The sequence below is a fragment of the Aotus nancymaae genome, unplaced genomic scaffold, assembly GCF_030222135.1.
Source record: "Aotus nancymaae isolate 86718 unplaced genomic scaffold, 86718_ANA_hifiasm-v0.15.2.pri h1tg000030l, whole genome shotgun sequence".
Taxonomy (NCBI): domain Eukaryota; kingdom Metazoa; phylum Chordata; class Mammalia; order Primates; family Aotidae; genus Aotus; species Aotus nancymaae.
This window is the reverse complement of record NW_026988443.1, coordinates 1,259,360-1,277,528: the sequence shown is the minus strand read 5'-3', so window position 1 is coordinate 1,277,528 and position 18,169 is coordinate 1,259,360. Positions and strand designations below refer to the sequence as shown.

The 18,169-nt window shown below is 49.9% G+C and overlaps 1 protein-coding gene across 8 annotated transcripts in view; it reads left to right on the top strand.

The window, feature by feature from the left end:
* Positions 1-18,169, top strand: part of MYLK3 (myosin light chain kinase 3) — a 78,720-nt gene that overhangs the window by 18,980 nt on the left and 41,571 nt on the right. Inside the window, exon 1 of one of the 8 annotated variants that reach the window (XM_064382991.1) lies at positions 4,753-5,116. The exons of 4 other annotated variants lie outside the window; for them this stretch is intronic. Coding sequence is in view for 1 of the 4 variants with exons in the window: in XM_064382986.1 (XP_064239056.1) it covers positions 12,925-13,401 (477 nt within the window). In the remaining 3 variants the exon portion in view is untranslated. Of the gene's footprint in view, positions 1-4,752; positions 5,117-12,737; positions 13,402-14,580; positions 15,946-18,169 lie in introns of those variants that run through there. 3 more of the 8 variants (XM_064382986.1, XM_064382990.1, XM_064382993.1) reach the window with 3 other exon arrangements.

The following is an 18,169-nucleotide window of genomic DNA, read 5'->3' as shown; positions in this document are numbered from 1 at the left end:
GGTTTGGAGGTGCACACCTGCCTATTATCCCAGCTTCTAGGGAGACTAAGTCAGGAGAATCACTTGAACCCAGGAGGCAGAGGTTCAGTGAGCTAAGATTGTGTCACTGCACTCCAGCCTGAGTGATAGAGCGAGACTCTCCTCTCAAAAAAAAAGAAGGAAAGAAAAGAAAGCCGCAGTGAGACCACCCTCAGTTGTTGTAGGCAAACTCTGGAGTCTGCATTTAAATCCAGCATCTTACACTGACTTTGGACCATGCCTTCATTGCCTTGTGCCTCAGTTTACTTATCTGTGAAATGGGGATAACAGTTTTTTCCTCCTAAAATTGTTGTGAGGGCCAAGAACAGTAATTGATGTAAGAATGTAGCATAGTGCCTGGCTCAATAAACTCTAGTGTTTTTATTATTTCCTAGTAAGGTTTGTGCTGCTCAGTGAATGGATGGATGGATGCATGGATGGATGGATGGATGGATGGATGGATGCATGGATGCATGGATGGATGGATGGATGGACGCATGGATGGATGGATGGATGGATCAATGGATGGATGGATGCACGGATGGATGGATGGATGGGTGCATGGATGAATGGATGGATGGATGGATGCATGCATGCATGGATGGATGGATGGATGGATGGATGAATGGATGGATGCACGGATGGATGGATGGATGCACGGATGGATGGATGGATGCACGGATGGATGGATGAATAGATGGATGCACGGATGGATGGATGGATGGATGGATGCACGGATGGATTGATGCATGGATGGATGGATGGATGGATCAATGGATGGATGGATGGATGGATGCACAGATGGATGGATGGATGGATGAATGGATGGATGGATGGATGGATGCATGGATGGATGGATGGATGGATGGATGGATGCATGGATGGATGGATGGATGAATGGCCGCTGGTCTGGATTTAGCTCCAGAGGGTGCTTTTTTGTTCTTCTCTAGCATTTTCAGGCTGATTCCATCTCACCTTGTTTAGTCAGGGAACAGTTTGACTTGCATGTGGGGAAGGAAGAGATGAAATGAGAAGGCTTCACCCAGGGGTGCAGGGCCACACACGGAAGGCAGTGAGATCCTGGGAGCAAACCCAGCAGCGCCGGGGGCCAGTGGGGACAGCCCCTCACCAGGCCAGGTTTCCCTGCGGCTGCTGTTTCCCTCTCTGCTTCTGCAGAGGCCGACTTGCACTTTGGTTTTACCCCCAAGCTCAGCTCCCTAGTTCATCCTGGCAGGGCTGTGACTATTGTTTTATTATCTTTCTGCATAGTCAGGATGAGACAGATCATAGACATTTTTACTGTGAAAGAATAAGCAACGAATATTGATTATCTCAGAGCCCTCTCCCCATCTCCTCAGACAACTGTCAACTATGCTGAGCCTGGGGGCATAGGCCAGTCTTACCCCCTACCCCACACCCACAGAGTGGGCTGGGGAGTTTCAGGTCATTCCAAGAGTGACGGTTTTACCATCTAGTTCTGTCTTTACCATTGACGTGCTGTGTGACCTTCACAAAGTCCCTTCCCGTCTCTGGCCTCAGAATCTCCATCTACAAAATAAGGGAGATGACCCTTGCAGTGTCTGAGATCCCTCCTGTCTGCGAAAGTGGTGGAGGGTGTGAGTGATGAGCGTGGGGTCGAAACGCTGTCCCCGTGCCTTTCTGGCAGAGTGGCCCTGAGCAGCCATTAATGTTCTCCAGGTTGCTCCTCCTCTGTGAAATGGGGACGACAAACAGTGACCCATCCCACGGGGCTGCAGCGTGTCTCAGATAAGGAGAGGCAGCCAAAGTGGTCAGCGCAGGGGCTGTGAGTATGCACAGAAGCTGGCAGCCTGCCTCTCCTTCCCATCAGCCAAGCTAGTTAATTCGTGGTCCCAAAGTTGAGAGAGAGAGAGAGAGTGTGTGTGTGTGTGCGCGCATGCGTGTGCCTGCATGGCAGTGCGTGTGTATAGCTTCGTCTCTCCCAGGTGCTTTGGGAAGATCTGGCCGGGAAGCCCTCCCTGGCATGTCCCTGGCAGAGCCACATGTCCTTGCCTTCTTCTGCACTGCAGCCCCGGGCTTTGGGGACTCTGTGCCTCTTGGTTGTCTCCTGAGTACTTTTATTTGCAGGGACCATAGCAGGACCCTTCCAGCCCAGAGGTGACTGACCAGGCCTGGCCAGAGAACAAGCAGCTCCATTGATGCCCAGCAGGGCCATCACCTCTCTGCTGCAGTCCTGGCCTCTCCTCTGTCTTGAGGGCTCCCTGAAGGCAAACAGTCCCTGTGCATCCTCAGGGCCCCTGTACCAGGATGCGGGGTTTTAAACTCAGCTCAGTTCTGCCCGAGGACTCCCTCCCTTCATTCCTCCTTCCTTGGACCACACGATGTTTGTTTCACAGCTGGACACTTTGCTAAGTGATGCAGGAAGTAGGCCCCCGGGGAGGCAGATAGAGCCCAGCAAGGCAGATAACCAAGTGAAGCCTCTGGATGCCGCTGGGGCCTGGGACGGTGTCAGAGATAAGCGGAAATGCCAAGCTTATCGCTCCTGCCCGAGTTCTTCCAGAGAAATCATCCTGGCCGGCCAGCCCACCTCATTCCCAGCGCTCTGGGCGCTTGGGCAGCATCCATCTCCAGGCAGAGTAAACACAGAGTTGGCACAGACACAGCGGCTGCTGGATGGGGACTCTGCCCCACGCTAGCACTGTGCGGTCCCAGAACCAGAGGCCAACAGCAGGCGTCGGGTTACACCAAGGTATTTGCGGTAAGGGCAGCTCTGGGCCAGTGTGCTTTGAAGTAAGAGCCCGAGGAACAATTGGTAGGGTCACGAGACTAAGAGAGCCCTGGTGACAGTTGTTCCCCAGTCCTGGGTTCTCTTGCACCAAGAAAGCAAGCAGACAGCTTTGCTTTAGGGGGACAGTTTGGGGATGGTCAGCTTGGGCCCTCTGCAACAAATGCAGGGTGCGGTGGACAGATGATGTGGATGGCAGCTTCCTCTGAAGCTGTCCGCACTGAACTCTGCGCGGCTTTCTGGAACTCTTCATCTCTGCTTTCCTTTCTTAAGTGAGCTTGGCGCCACGGAGGCGATGTGTGTACTTCTTTAGAGCACTCCAGTAATGTTGTGGTGTGGGCGGAGAGGCGGCCTGGTCTGGAAGGAGGTCGGTGGGCTTAGGACTGGGAAGCTGTCCCCCTTCCTCCTCCTGCCCCCACCCCACGACGAAGTGACCGAGTAAGCACACTGCTGTCTTGCTAGGCTGTCTGCGGCATTATCGGGAAGAAGGTGTGGCTGGTCTTAAGGACGGCCGTTCCAATCGCTGCCACTTGTGTGGACCTACCACGTGCCAGGTGCTGTGCTGGACATTTTGCTTATGCTAATGCCCCACTGCCCTGTGGTTACTGCAGTTAATGAGCCCCCGGAGCAGATAGGAAAGCTGTGTTCAGAGAGGCGGTACCAAGTGTGCAGTTAGCCCCTGTGGCATTTTGTGTAAATTAGAAAAGGGCAAGTTTCCTCTCAACACGTGGTTTCCTTCCCTCGGAAAACAGTCATCAGATTTGATTTTGCTAGAACAAGGCTTTCATGGCTACACGCGGTGACACAACTGTCATAAATAAATACACAAATCAACAAAGGGCAGCATGCTTGTCTCAGGGGCTGTGTCCTCAGATTCGGGATAACCCGCCTCCCGTCCTGGTCCCCAGAAGCAAACACACTGAAGCTGTTTCTTTTGATATTTGCCTCCGTATTTCTTCATTCTCAGTTTTGTGCATGATCTATAGACTTGCTGATAAGATAAATGAGGACTTAGCTCTCTCTCACCCCCCACTTTCCCTCCCTCACCCTCACAAGTGAGATGTCTCTCATTTTACTTAATAAAGGGTTTACTTTACTATGACTGTAAGTATTCTTCATTGCAAAATCAAAGATTGTACTTTAATCTCATTCTTTCTCGTAAGAACTCTGGGCTAAGCGCAGTGGCTCATGCCTATGAGCCTAGCACTTTGGGAGGTGGAGGAGGGCGGATTGCCTGAACTCAGGAGTTCGAGACAGCCTGGGCAATATGGTGAAACCCTGTCTCTACTAAAATACAAAAAATTCGCCAGATGTGGTGGCGTGCGCCTGTAGTTCCAGCTACTCAGGAGGCTGAGGCAAGAGGATTGGGATTGCTTGAGCCGGGGAGGCAGAGGTTGCAGTGAGCCCAGATTGCACCACCGTACACCAGCCTGGGCAACAGAGTGAGACTCGATCTCCAAAGGAAAAAAAAAAAAAGAAAAAGAACTCCGGTTGTCCTGGCGTCTCTTGTCCTGGTGTGTCTAACTCCTTTCATTCCCCTTTTGCTGTATCTGCCATCGTCCTTCAGCTGATGGCTAATGTTTGAGCACTTCCTGGGTGCCTCCCAAGCATTCTCATGGCACCTCCCGACTACTCCATAAGGGGAATGTGTTGTTGTTATTCTCCTGTTACAAAGAAGGAAGTGAGATTCAGAGAGGTTAAGTGAACCCTGGCCCATGGCTCTGACTAATAACTGGCAGAGGCAGGAGTTAAATCCAGGCAGTCTGACTCCAGGCCCCATGCTCTTCACATTTTACCTCAAGTGTTCAATTGCATCCTATTGTATACTCCTGTTGAACACTCTTGATTTTCCCGCTTCAACTTCGGGCCTAGGTTGAAGCTACTGTTTCTTGGAGCTCTTTTTTTTTTTTTTTTTTTTTAAATTGAGATGGAGTTTCGCTCTTGTCACTCAGGCTGGAGTGCAATGGCATGATCTTGGTTCACTGCAACCTCCGCCTCCTGGGTTCAAGCAATTCTCCTGCCTCAGCCTCCAGAGTAGATTACAGGCACCCACCGCCATGCCTGGCTATTTGTGTGTGTGTGTGTATTTTTAGTAGAGATAGGGTTTTATCACGTTGGCCAGGCTGTTTACTCCCTCATTTTGCTGGAGTATGTAAGGTTTGTTCTCGCCGACGATAAAATGAAGAAACTGAGGCCAGCACGAAAATAATCCAATGCAAGGGGTTTCTGGACGAGGTTCTGCGGCCCGAAAGGAGGGGCCGGAGAAGTCACGCTGACTCCTCTCAGGCACGGGGTTTTATAGGGAGTGGAGGCGTTTGATTGGCTGTGCCCAAGGTGAGTGAGACAAAATGGTGGGGAGTGGGGCCTGGATGAAACAAAATGGAGGGGAGTGGGACCCGGATGGAGGGGAGTGGGGCCCAGATAGGACAAAATAGTAGGCAGGGAGTGGGGCCTGGATGGGACAAAATGGTATCAGGTAGGTCCTGATGGGGCTTTTTTCCCGGGCTCCCGGAGTGGGGGAAGGAGGTGTGTCCGAGCTCCCGGCCAGGGAAGGGGGTGTGTCCGAACTCCAGGCGAGGGAAGGAGGCGTGCCCGAACTCCCGGCAAGGGAAGCGGATGTGTCCGAACTCTCCGCAAGGCAGCGAGCCTTACAGAGTATATCCTCAAAGCAGGTTCCTTAAAAAGTGTGCGTAGGTCAGGTGTGCTGGCTCAAGCCTATAATCCCAGCACTTTGGTAGTCTGAGACAGGTGGATTGTTTGCACTCAGGAGTTTGAAAACAGCCTGGGCAACATGGCAAAACCCCATCTCTACAAAAAAATCCACAAAAATTAGCCGAGCATGGTGGCACATGCTTATAGTCCTGGCTACTTGGGAGGCTGAGGTGGAGGACTGCTTGAGCCCAGCAGGTTGAGGCAGCAGTGAGCCGAGAACGCGCCACTGTACTCCAGCCTGGGTGACAGAATGAGACCTTGTCTCAAAACAAACAAACAAAAAAGTGTATGAATTTCTTGCATTGCTGCAAATCATAAAACCCTTCATTTTGTTCTCTGATGGTGGTGCAGTGTCTTCAAGATTCTAAGGGGAAGAGCTTTCCTAGCTAGGCTTTGACAGCCAGCCTCTCTTCCGGCATCCAGTTGTTTTTAGGATGAGAAGTTTGATGCCATTCTGATTCTAGTTCTATTTTCAGAAATAGCTGAAACTGGATAATTTGTAAAGAAAAGGAACGTCTTTCTTTAGTTATGGCGGCTGAGAAGTTCAAGGTTGAGGGGCCGCATCTGGTGAGGGCCTTCTAGCCGGTGGGTCCTCTCTGTGGAGTCCAGGGGTGGCCCAGGGCATCCCATAAGGAAGCGGCTGAGTGTCCTCCCTCAGGTCTCTCTTCCTTCTCTTGTGAAACCACCAGGCCCAGTCCCATGATAACCCATTCATCCATTAACCCAGAAGCGCAGGGCCCTCATGATCCACTTGCTTCTTAAAGGCCTCACCTCTCAATATTGCCACATTGCGATTAAATTTCAGCATGAATTTTGAAGGGGGCAAATTCTCACGAGTATGTGGTTTTTGGTTTAAATTTCAGGGAGTTTTTATAATCTTCTCTTTTTCCCTATGTTCTAAAATTGCATAATGACTGATAAAGTCCTTCCTTTTTTCATTTCTCTTACTCTAGTTAATTAGATGTGAGGCCAACTGGAGTCATCAAACAGTTTTCCCTCCTGCACATGGCTTCGTCTTTCAGTTTGATTTTCTGGGACATTATCTTAGCTTCATTTTCTAATCCCTATATTGAATTTTTAAATTTTATTATTCACACATGCGCGCGCGCACACACACACACATATATATATTTCTTGAGACAGAGTTTTGCTCTTGTTACCCAGGCTGGAGTGCAATGGAGCGATCTCGGCTGACCGCAACTCTGCCTCCTGGGTCTGCATTCAGGCAATTCTCCTGCCTCAGCCTCCTGAGTAGCTGGGATTACAGGCACGCACCACCATGCCCAGCTAATTTTTTGTACTTTTAGTAGAGACAGGGTTTCACCATGTTGACCAGGATGGTCTCGATCTCTTGACCTCGTGATCCACCCACCTCAGCCTCCCAAAGTTTTGGGATTACAGGCGTGAGCCACCGCGCCCGGCCCTATTTTTTTTTTTTTTTTTTGAGACAGAGTTTTGTTCTTGTTGCCCAGACTGGATGTGATGGTGAGATCTTGGCTCACTGCAACCTCTGCCTCCCGGGTCCAAGCTATTCTCCTGCCTCAGCCTCTGAGTTGTTGGGATTACAGGCATGTGCTACCATGCCTGGCTAATTTTTGTATTTTTAGTAGAGACGGGGTTTCTCCATGTTATCCAAGCTGGTTTTGAACTCCCGACCTCAGGCAATCCACCCACCTCAGCCTCCCAAAGTGCTGGGATTACAGGTGTGAGCCACCACACCCGGCCAGCATCCTCTTCTTTTTTAAAGAATGGAATAGCCTTGCACACTTTTCTGTGGCTTCAAATGACAGCCTTGTTTGTTTGTTTTTTGAGACAGGGTCTCGCCCTGTTGCCCTGGTTGGAGTGCAGTGGCACAAACATAGCTCTCTGTAGCCTCTGCCTCCTGGGCTTAAACGATCTTGCTGCCTCCGCTTCCCAAATAGCTGGGACTTCAGGCATACGCCACCATGCCCAGCTAATTAAAAAAAATTTTTTTTTGTAGAGACAGGGTCTCCCTATATTTCCCAGGCTGGCCTCAAATTCTTGGGCTCAATCAAACCTCCTGCCTTGGCCTCCTAAAGTGCTGGGATTACAGGTGTGAGCCACCACACCCTGCCAAATGACAGCCTTTTTGAAACTGGTTTTCATTTTCTCTGTTTCTTCTTTGATCGTGTTTCTGTTTATTTGCTTTAATCTCCTCTTTTCATCTTGAAGGCTTTCTTTGAACACCCAGTGATCCTTTTTCTCCGGGCATATTTCTGAAGAAGATACTAACAGTTGGGTGGGTGGTTGAGGCTTGTTAGCTGTGTGGCTTTGTTGAGGATGATCAGGTGGGGCGCTCCTAAGGAACCCCAAAAGCCAGCCCATAAAACTATGGTGCTGCAGACCATCGCATTTTTCCAAAAACAGGCTCTGATCTCCAGGAAGGGTGGGCCTGGCCTGGCCCTTCTGTGCCGAGGTGTGGGACAGGAGAGGGGCTGCTGTAGGGACAGGCTCTTCAGTCTTGCATTTCTGCTCCCTGTTTACCCCACCGGGGCTCTCGGGGTCCGAAGCCTCTCTGGGGTCCTACAGGGAAAGGTGGCTCCGTGCTTATCTGTGTTCACCATTGAGGCCAGTGAAGCTGCAGTTTTCTCTTTCTTATTTCTCCAGTTACCGCTCCTCCACCTGCTATCCATCTTCCAGAAATTCATTGATGACACTCATTCACCAATGACTCCCCTTCCATTCTGTTCATCATTGAGAGTGTGTATTTATTTTCTTCCTTTACCATGAAGTCTCTGGAGGGGAAGGAGGGAAATACGAGAGGTCAGTCTTTCAACTTGTGTCAGAGTCTTAGTATCATTGTATTTTATTTTTGAGGCAGGGCCTCCTTCTGTTGTCCAGGTTGGAGTGCAGTGACAACATCATGCTCACTCCTTCTGCCTCAGCCTCCCGATGACTGGGACGACAGGCACATGCCACCATGCCTGGCTAATATATACATATATGTTCTTTTGTAGAGACAGGGGTTTGCTGTGTTGCCCAAGCTGGTCTTGAACTCGTGGGCTCAAGTGATCCTCCTGCCTCAGCCTCCCAAAGTGCTGGGATTACAGGTGTGAGCCACCACTGTCCTGGGTTAGTAAAGCCTGGAAAGATATTGAAAGACCCCATCTCTACAGGAAAGTTTTTTTTTTAAGTTTTATTTTAATTTCAGGGGTACACGTGCCAGTTTGTTACATAAGTAAACTTGTGTCATGAGGGCTTGTTGTATAGATTAATGGGTACTAGACTTAATACCTGGGTGATGAATTTTTTTTTTTTTGAGATGGATTCTTACTCTGTCACCAGGCTGGAGTGCAGTGGTGAAATCTCGGCTCACTGCAACTTCCGCCTCCTAGGTTCAAGCGATTCTTCCGCCTCAGCTTCCTGAGTAGCTGGGACCACGGGCTCGTGCCACCATGCCTGGCTAATTTTTCTGTATTTTTAGTAGAGATGGGGTTTCACCATGTTGGCCAGGGTGGTCTTGATCTCTTGACTTTGTGATCTGCCCACCTCGGCCTCCCAAGGTGCTGGGATTACCGGCATGAGCCACCGTGCCTGGCCCTGGGCGATGAAATTTTTTAAAAAATTAAAAATTAGCTGGATGTGGGGGCATGCACCTGTAATCCCAGTTATGCAGGAGGCTGAGGAAGGAGGATTGCTTGAGCCTAGGAGTTCCTTGTTGCAGCGAGCTGTGGCTGTGCCACTGCACTCCAGCCTGGGCAACAGACCAAGACCCTATCTCAGAAAAAGAAAAAAATAAAATAAAATGAAGGTGTTGAAATCTCTCTCACCCCATGATCTGTGAAACTGTTAGGTCACCAGAAGTCCAGGGAAGAGTCTCAGGGTTTAGTGCCTGCTGGCCCCATCCTAGGGTGAATAGAGATCAGCCTGTCTTTTTCCGGCAGAGGATCCATAGCCCTGTCCTTACCCAGGAAAGACAAGGGGTTATGGTATTTGCTGCTCTGTCGATCCAGTTTAGCTGCCTCTTCTCTGGTCTTGGTTCTCTTGGCTTGGCGGGTCAACGCCTCCCCATCCACTGGGCAAGCACCATCACCCAAAAACTGGCCAAGCCCCCTGCTGTGTCCTGTGCATCAGGGAGTGTTGGAGAGAAGCCCCGAATCCACTCGGGAAATCCATGTGCTCCAAACTCATTTCTCCTAAAGCTGAGAAGGAAAGGGGTTAAAGCTGGTCCTTCTGGCTACTCCTTTCCACCAGAGAGGCCCTAGGAACTTGTGTTCTGGACTTTTTCCCAGAGGGCCATGGAGCTCCCTTCCAGGATTGTCAGGGTTTCCCCCAGTGTTCACTTCAATGGTTTGGGGAAGCTGCTGCCTCCTCCTTCCACAGAAGTCTCAGGATGGTCCCATCAGCCCCCTGCGGCCGCCTCCTTGGCTCTATGTTGAACACCTGCCCACGAGCCAGGCAGCTGGTGCCTCTGGGGATGCAGGCCAAGCCCAAGAGGGTGGTCTGCCCTCAGGGAGTTTCCAGCCACAGCCACCTTCTTAGCAAATGACCCACCTTGTAAACTTGTTGCTTAATGGAGACTTGACAAATCCTTTTGTAATTTGGATAATTTATATTTTTTGAGACAGAGTCTCGCTCTGTCACCCAGGCTGGAGTACAGTGACATCATCTTGATTCTCCTGCCCCAGCCTCCCGAGTAGCTGGGATTACAGGCATGCGCTGCCACATCCTGCTGATTTTTGTATTTTTAGTAGAGATGGGGTTTCACCATGTTGGCCAGGCTGGTTTCAAACTCCTGACCTCAAGTGATCCACCTTCCTCGGCCTCCCAAAGTGCTGGGATTACAGGCATAAGCTACTGCGCCCAGCCTTGGATAATTCACTTTTGATGTAGATACATGTCTGGGGCATTTGGTAGTTTTCTCTGGATTCATGTAGACTTTGAAGTTATTTTTCTGGCTTGCTTTATATATTTATATATTTATTTATTATTTTTGAGATGGAGTCTCGCTATGTTGCCAGGCTGGAGTGCAGTGGCCATGATCTCAGCTCACTGCAACCTTGGACTCCTGGGTTCAAGCGATTCTCCTGTCTCAGCCTCCCAAGTAGCTGGGACTACAGGTGTGCACCACCACTCCCAGCTAATTTTTGTATTTTTAGTAGAGATGGGGTTTCACTATGTTGGCCAGAATGCTTTCCATTTCTTGACCTTGTGATCCACCTACCTTGGCCTCCCAAAGTGCTGGGATTACAGGCATGAGCCACCATGTCCAGCCCTTCCTGGTTATGCAGGACTTGCCTGGATGGTTCTCCAGAGATCTCCACAGTAGTGGCAATAATGAAGTCTCTTCTCCAGAGACCAGGGTCTGCTTCCCTTGTCTACTGGGAACTTTATTCCACAAAACTTATGGGTGCCAACTGAGGAGAGACACAGGGTTGGGCTGGGTGTGTTAGACTTCTAGAGACTTCTCTAGGCAGCCATTTCCCAAAGGTTGGCCCAGGGAGCCCACATCCATAGGGAAGTGCTAGATGTGAGGTGTCGGGAGAACCTGCTGTCCTGGTCGGATGGGGGAGTCTTCCGAGGCAGATGAGGTCCTCCTGAGGTGCACGGTGAATCCCCTAGAGGGGCTGGAGCACAGGATTACCCCTCAAATTTCCTTTTCCAGGTAGACTTTATTTGTGTGTTTGTCTTGAGCGGCGGTAAATATAACAGACCCTACTCTTTCTAGCATGTTCTGGGTCATTCCACCAACACCACTCAGGGACTCAGGGCTGTGCTCCCAGGAATGGGTTTGGATTTCTCTGTGGGGTGCCCAGGGGCAGTAATCGGGACAGAGGGCTAGGAGAGAAGACTGTGATCAAGCTGCATTTGCATAGTAAGCTCGTTGCATTGATAGGTTAATGGTTTAACACAGCAAACCTCTAATGGTACTTTCGTGTATTCATTTATTTTAAAGACAGGGTCTCATTCTGTTGCCCAGGCTGGCATGCAGTGTCAGGATCAGAGCTCACTGCAGCCTGCCTCAGCCTCTGGAGTAGCTGGGACCACAGGTATGTGCTACCTTGCCTGGCTAATTTTTTGTAGAAAAATGTTGCCCAGGCTGGTCTCAAACACCTGGGCACAAGAAATCCACCTGCCAAAGTGTTAGGATTACAGATGTGAGCCACCACACCTGGCCCTAACAGTGCTTTTAGATTCCAAATTTCCAGGTCAGACTTTATCGTAATTGCTTTTATTCAGAAGGGGCAAGCTTGAGAAGACACTAAAGCCCCCTCCCTTGGGGGCAGCCCTACCCCTGGCTGGACCATCCTCAGGAGGCCGTGTGCCTGTCTGGGCCACCTTAGGCAAATGCCCCTCTCTGGACCTTGCCTTCTGCCTACAGGGAGCTGGATGGAAATGGTGTAGGTCAGACTGCTCCGTGGCATCCTTGGGACTTTGAGGGGCTCCCTGTGCCCTACCTCGGGGGGTAACTGAGCATCTCTGCTTGCGTCTACTTTATTGACTGATGCTTCCGTAAAATGTTTTATTTGAACCAAGGGCTTCTGAGGCAAAAACGTTTTTAAACCCCAGGAAACACAGGCCTGTTGCACTCTGGGTACCCGCTGAGTCTGTTTCAGTGCGGAAATTGCGAGTCTGATACCTACGTAGTTGTTATTGGCGGGGGGAGCAGGTGTCTCTGGTGTCTCCCTGAGGGCTCTGTGAGAAACATGGCCCTCGGGGCAGTGCTTGGCAGGTAGCAGGGGCCATTGCCCTCATTTCTATTTTTAGGTACAAGTGACTAGTGACTGAGGGGCCTGGTGAGGAGGGACCAGCCGGCTACCCCACAGATAATCTGAACACATGTTCTGAGCGCTGGCATAGTAGGGGCACCTAAGATTTATTTTAAATTTGCAGAAGCATCAACATTTTCATCATGGCAAAAGTCACAACATTGCTGAGTGGTCTCACATTCCTTCCTGTCTCTGTTTTGCTTTTTGTTGTGACTCTGACATGTGTGGGTGGCCTCAGGTCTCTGGGCCTCTAAGGGCCTTCCTCCGCCAGGGATCCCTCCTGGAGCCCAGCAGGCACATGCCATTCTCCAAAGGACCCTTTCCTTTCCTCGGAACCGTTCCTTGCACAAACCCGGCCTGCTCTGGGCAGATTCTTAACATATTTGCCCATCAGCAGCCTCTCAGAGAGGAATGTCAAATGCTGCCATGATGTCAAACGGGCCCCAAGGAGAAGGGCCTGGGCCGACCTCGGCCTGTCACTCACAGCCAGAGGAGGGTGGGAGATAAGCAAAGTGAAGGCACAGGGAGAACCCGGGGCCTCTGCGCTCCCCACACGCCTGGGCCATCGTTGGGGCTGGTGCTGCCGGGAGGCTGTCAGCTACCGAGGATAATGACCTTGCAGACACCACCACCTGAGTGAGAACCAGGGGTCTGTGCCTCCTTATCCCCCGCTCTTACCCTGGTCAGGCCTGCACCAGGATGTCAGGGGCCTCTAAGGAGAGTCTGGGGCCCCAGGGGCTACCAGGGCTGGGCAAGGCCTGCTTAACCGCCATGGACAAAAAGCTGAACCTGCTGAACGAGAAGGTGGACCAGCTCCTGCATTTCCAAGAAGACGTCACAGAGAAGCTGCAGTGCATGTGCCGAGACATGGGCCGCCTGGAGCGGGGCCTGCACAGGCTGGAGGCCTCCCGGGCTCCGGGCCCGGCCGGGGCTGACGGGGCTCCCCCCACTAACACCCAGGCTGGGTGGCCTGAGGTCCTGGAGTTGGTGAGGGCCATGCAGCAGGATGCAGCCCAGCATGGCGCCAGGCTGGAGGCCCTCTTCAGGATGGTGGCTGCGGTGGACAGGGCCATCTCTTTGGTGGGGGCCACGTTCCAGAAATCGAAGGTGGCGGATTTCCTTATGCAGGGGCGTGTCCCCTGGAGGAGAAGCAGCCCAGGTGACAGCCCCGAGGAGGTTGGTTCCTGCTCCCCTGCCCCGGCTGGACGGGAGGCCCCGGCCCTGGTGGGAGACTGGCCAGGCAGCCAGTGTTCAGAGAGCTGGAGGCATGGTATCCCCTTCCTGTGTGACCTGTTGATGGGGAAAAGGAGAACCAGAACCTTATGGGTCACAGGTGGATTTCCAGGCAGGATACTGCCTGCCATTCTTTCCAGGGAAGGGAAGAAGTGGGGCCCTGGCCAGGACTGCGGGGCCTTGGTAGTTCCAGGGAAACCAGCCATGGGGGACATGCTGGCAGTTTGGAAGAGGGAACCAGCACACTTCTTTGACACCCCTGTGACCACCCTTCTGCTCCTTCACATGTGGGATGGGGCAGGCAGGAGTGGCCGGTCTGTCCTGATGGAACCGTGCTCAGAAACCCACCCGCCACCTCCTGTCCCCAACCTTGGGCTTAGCCCCAGAGTGGGTGGAGAGTGCAGCTGCCTGTGGGGAGACGAGTGTTGACAGTGACCCGGGGGACAGCAGGCAGGAGCCGGAGCCTGGAGGTGGAGGGTGGCATTCCTGGGAGCGGCTGTTCCCAAGAGTTGCATAATCAATCCTGTGGGCTAATGGAAGCTTGGCTGCTGGGAGAAGGATATGGGGGTGAGGCCTGTAGAGGGAACACCCTGTTTGGGGACAGCTAGGGGTCAGCCACTTAGCAACACTCAGACAGACTGGAGCCACCATTTCAGACCCCTGCAGTGACTCACCAGCCTCTGGCAAGAGATGAGCTGGGGTCTAAAGGGGTCTGTGCTTGACTCTGTCAGCTGCCAAGGACAGGAGCATGCCACCCCTCCCACAAGGCCAGAGCTCCCCTGCTGCCCCTTCCCCTCCCTGCCCTGCAGCTTCTCCCAGAGTTGCCCCTCTCCCCAGGTCCCGCTGTCTGCTGTCTGCAGGGTGCCTCTCCTGAGGGCTTGGCCTGCAGGGCAGTGTGACCCTAACCAAGCCCAACTTTGAAAAAGAAAATTAGGCTGGGTGCAGTGGCTCATGCCTATAATCCTAGTGCTTTAAGAGGCCGAGGTGGAGGACTGCTTGAGGCCAGGAGTTTGAGACCAGCCTGGGCAACATAGTAAAACCCTGTCTCTACAAATAATAAATTAAAAAATTAGCCAGGCATTGTGGCACATACCTGTAGTCCCAGCTACTTGGGAGGCTGAGGTGGGAGAATCGCTTGAGTCCTGGAAATGGAGGCTACAGTGAGCTATGTTTGTGCCAGTGCACTGCAGCCTGGGCCACAGAGTGAGGCCCTGTCTCTTCAAAAAAAAAAAAAAAAAGGATAGTAATCTAATTATTGTTGGCCCTCAGATCAAAATGTAGTTAGGCTATGATGGTGTGTCCATAGTGAGTATGTACAGGTTTTTCTTTCTTGTCATTATTCTCTAAGTAATAATACAGTTGTTATACAATAGTGTGACAGCTATACAGACAGCATCTACATTGTATTAGGTTTCATAAGTAATCTGGAGATGATTTAAAGTATATGGGAGGATGTGTGTAAGTTACATGCAAATACCACAACATTTCGTATCAGAGACTTGAGCAGCCATAGATGTTGGTATGGAGGGAGCTCAGGAACCAATCCCCGGCAGTTATAATCATGACTGTAAGTTATAAAATAGATCTAATCAATAGCTTAAAAAAATTAATATGCACATGGTAAAAAATCATGTAAAGAGCATACATCTCCTTCCTATTCCATCCTCCAGACCCCAGACACCAGTGCCCTGACCCCCAGGCAAGCGTGGGTTCTGACTTCCTTTGAATTCTTCCAGATAGAGGCTGTGTCTACAAGCACCTTGGTATCCACACCACCCTTTTTTTTTTTCCTGCAGTCCCTAGCACCAGAATTGCTTAGTTGTTTTTGTTTTGTTTTTGAGACAGAGTCTCGCTCTGTTGCCCAGGCTGGAGTGCAGTGGCACAGTCTCGACTGACTGCAACTTCCTCCTCCCAGGCTCAAGCAATTCTCCGGTCTCGGCCTCCTGAGTAGCTGGGATTATAGGCACAGACCACCACACCCGGCTAATTTTTGTATTTTTAGTAGAGACGAGATTTCACCGTATTAGCCAGGCTGGTCTTGAACTCCTGACCTCAAGTGATCTGCCTGCTTCGGTCTCCCAGAGTACTGGGATTATATGTGTAAGCCACCACTCCTGGCAGAATTCTTTTGTTTTAACTCATATGTTATTCACATTGTTCTGGCCTTGATTTCTAAGTTTTTACTTAATATATTTTGGACACTGATTGATGTTCACATTGTTATAAATATATTCTGAGATTCCCTTCTGGGGGATGTGTCTTCAGTTCCTAACCAGCCCCAGACCCTCATTTGTTTCTATTGCTTCTCATTTTTAGTAACTATAAATAATGATTCAGTGAATATCCAATGTCACTGAACACAAGTGTGAGTTTATCTGCATGATACACTCCTGGCAGTGGAAATGCCAACCCAAATGATAAATTTATACAGATAAAGGCAAACCAGACTTCAAAGAAGTTACTCCAAGTCAGTCTCCTACCATCGAGGTACGGGAATGCTTCTGATTCCTTGCCTGTCTGGTGAATGAAAATGGAAATTATTGTGCACTATTTGTTCTCTCTTTTCCCCATCCACTTCTCCCTTCAGATTATTTTATGCAAATCTGAGATGTTGGATCATTTCTTTCATAAATGTTTTAGTATTTATATCTCAAAGATAAGGGCTCTTTTAAAAAACATAATATTTATTTATTTATTTTTATTTTTCTTTAAGTTCTGGGGTACATGTGCAGATCTTCCGGGACTGTTACATAAGTATACACATGCCATGGTGTTTTGCTGCCTCCATCCGCCCGTTACCTACTTTAGGTATTTCTCCTAATGTTATCCCTCCCCAATCTCCCACCCCCTGCTATCCCTCCCCTATCCCCTATTCACCAATAGATCCCAGTGTGTGATGCTCCCCTCCCTGTGTCCATGTGTTCTCATTGTTCAACACTCACTTATGAGTGAGAACATGCGGTGTTTGGTTTTCTGTTCTTGTGTCAGTTTGCTGAGAATGATGGTTTCCAGGTTCATCCATGTCCCTGCAAATTACATGAACTCATCCTTTTTTTATAATTGCATAGTATTCCATGGTGTATATGTGCCACATTTTCTTTATCCAGTCTATTGTTGATGGGCATTTGGGTTGGTTCCAAGTCTTTGCTATTGTAAATAGTGCCACAATGAACATACGTGTGCATGTGTCTTTGTAATAGAACGGTTTATAATTCTTTGGGTATATACCCAGTCATGGGATTGCTGGGTCAAATGGGGTTTCTATTTCTAGGTCCTTGAGGAATTGCCACACTGTCTTCCACAATGGTTGAACTAATTTACACTCCCACCAACAGTATAAAAGTGTTCTATTTCTCCACATCCTCTCCAGCATCTGTTGTCTCCAGATTCTTTAATGATTGCCATTCTAACTGTTGTGAGATAGTATCTCAATGTGGTTTTGATTTGCATTTCTCTAATGACCAGTGATGATGAGCATTTTTTCATGTTTGTTGGCCGCATACATGTCTTCTTTTGAAAAGTGTCTGTTCATATCTTTTGCCCACTTTTTGATGGGGTTGTTTGTTTAAAAAACATAATCTTGATACTATCATCACATCTAAAAAAGTGAATAACTTTATTTATTTATTTATAGAGACAGAGTCTCGCTATGTTGCCCAGGCTGGTCTTGAACTCCTGGACTCAAGCAATTTTCCTGCTTCAGCTTCCCCAAATGTTGGGATTACAGGCATGAGCCACTGCACTGGGCCAAATGATAACTTTTTAATATTATTGAAGTTCAGTGTTCAAATTTTCCTGATTATCTTATACTTTAAACATATTTTAGGCTGGGCACAGTGGCTCAGGCCTTAATCTCAGCACTTTGGGAGGCCAAGGCAGGGGGATCACCTGAGGTCAGGAGTTCAAGACCAGCCTGGCTAACATGCTGAAACCCTGTCTCTAATAAAAATACAAGAAATTAGCAGGGCATGGTGGCACATACCTGTAATGCCAGCTACTTGGGAGGCTGAGGCAGGAGAATTGCTTGAACCCAGGAGGTTGGAGGTTGCAGTGAGCCAAGATTGTGCCACCACACTCTAGCCTGGGCAACAAGAGTGCAAACTGCATCTTTTTTTTTTTTTTTGAGACAGTCTCGCTCTGTCACCCAGGCTGGAGTGCAGTGGTACGATCTCAGCTCACAGCCACCTCCGCCTCCCAGGTTCAAGCAATTCTCTGTCTCAGCCTCCCTAGTAGCTTGGATTATAGGTGCCCAACACCACACCCGATTAATTTTGTATTTTTAGTAGAGATGGGTTTTCACCATCTTGACTGGGCTGGTCTTGAACTCCTGACCTCATGATCCACCCACCTTGGCCTCCCAAAGTGCTGGGATTACAGCCATGAGCCACCACACCTGGCCCCAAACTGCATTAAAAAAAAAAGAAAAAGCCAGGTGAGGTGGCCCACGCATGTAATCCCAACACTTTGGAAGGCTGAGGTGGGCAGATCATGAGGTCAGGAGTTCAAGACTAGCCTGGCCAATATGGTGAAACCCTATCTCTATTAAAAAACAAACATGAGCTGGGCATAGTGGGGTGCACGTGTAATCCCAGCTACTCAGGAGGCTGAGGCAGAAGAATTGCTTGAACCTGAGAGGTGGAGGCTGCAGTGAGCCGAGATTGTGCCCCTGCACTCCAGCCTGGGCAACAGAGCGAGACTCCATCTCAAAAAA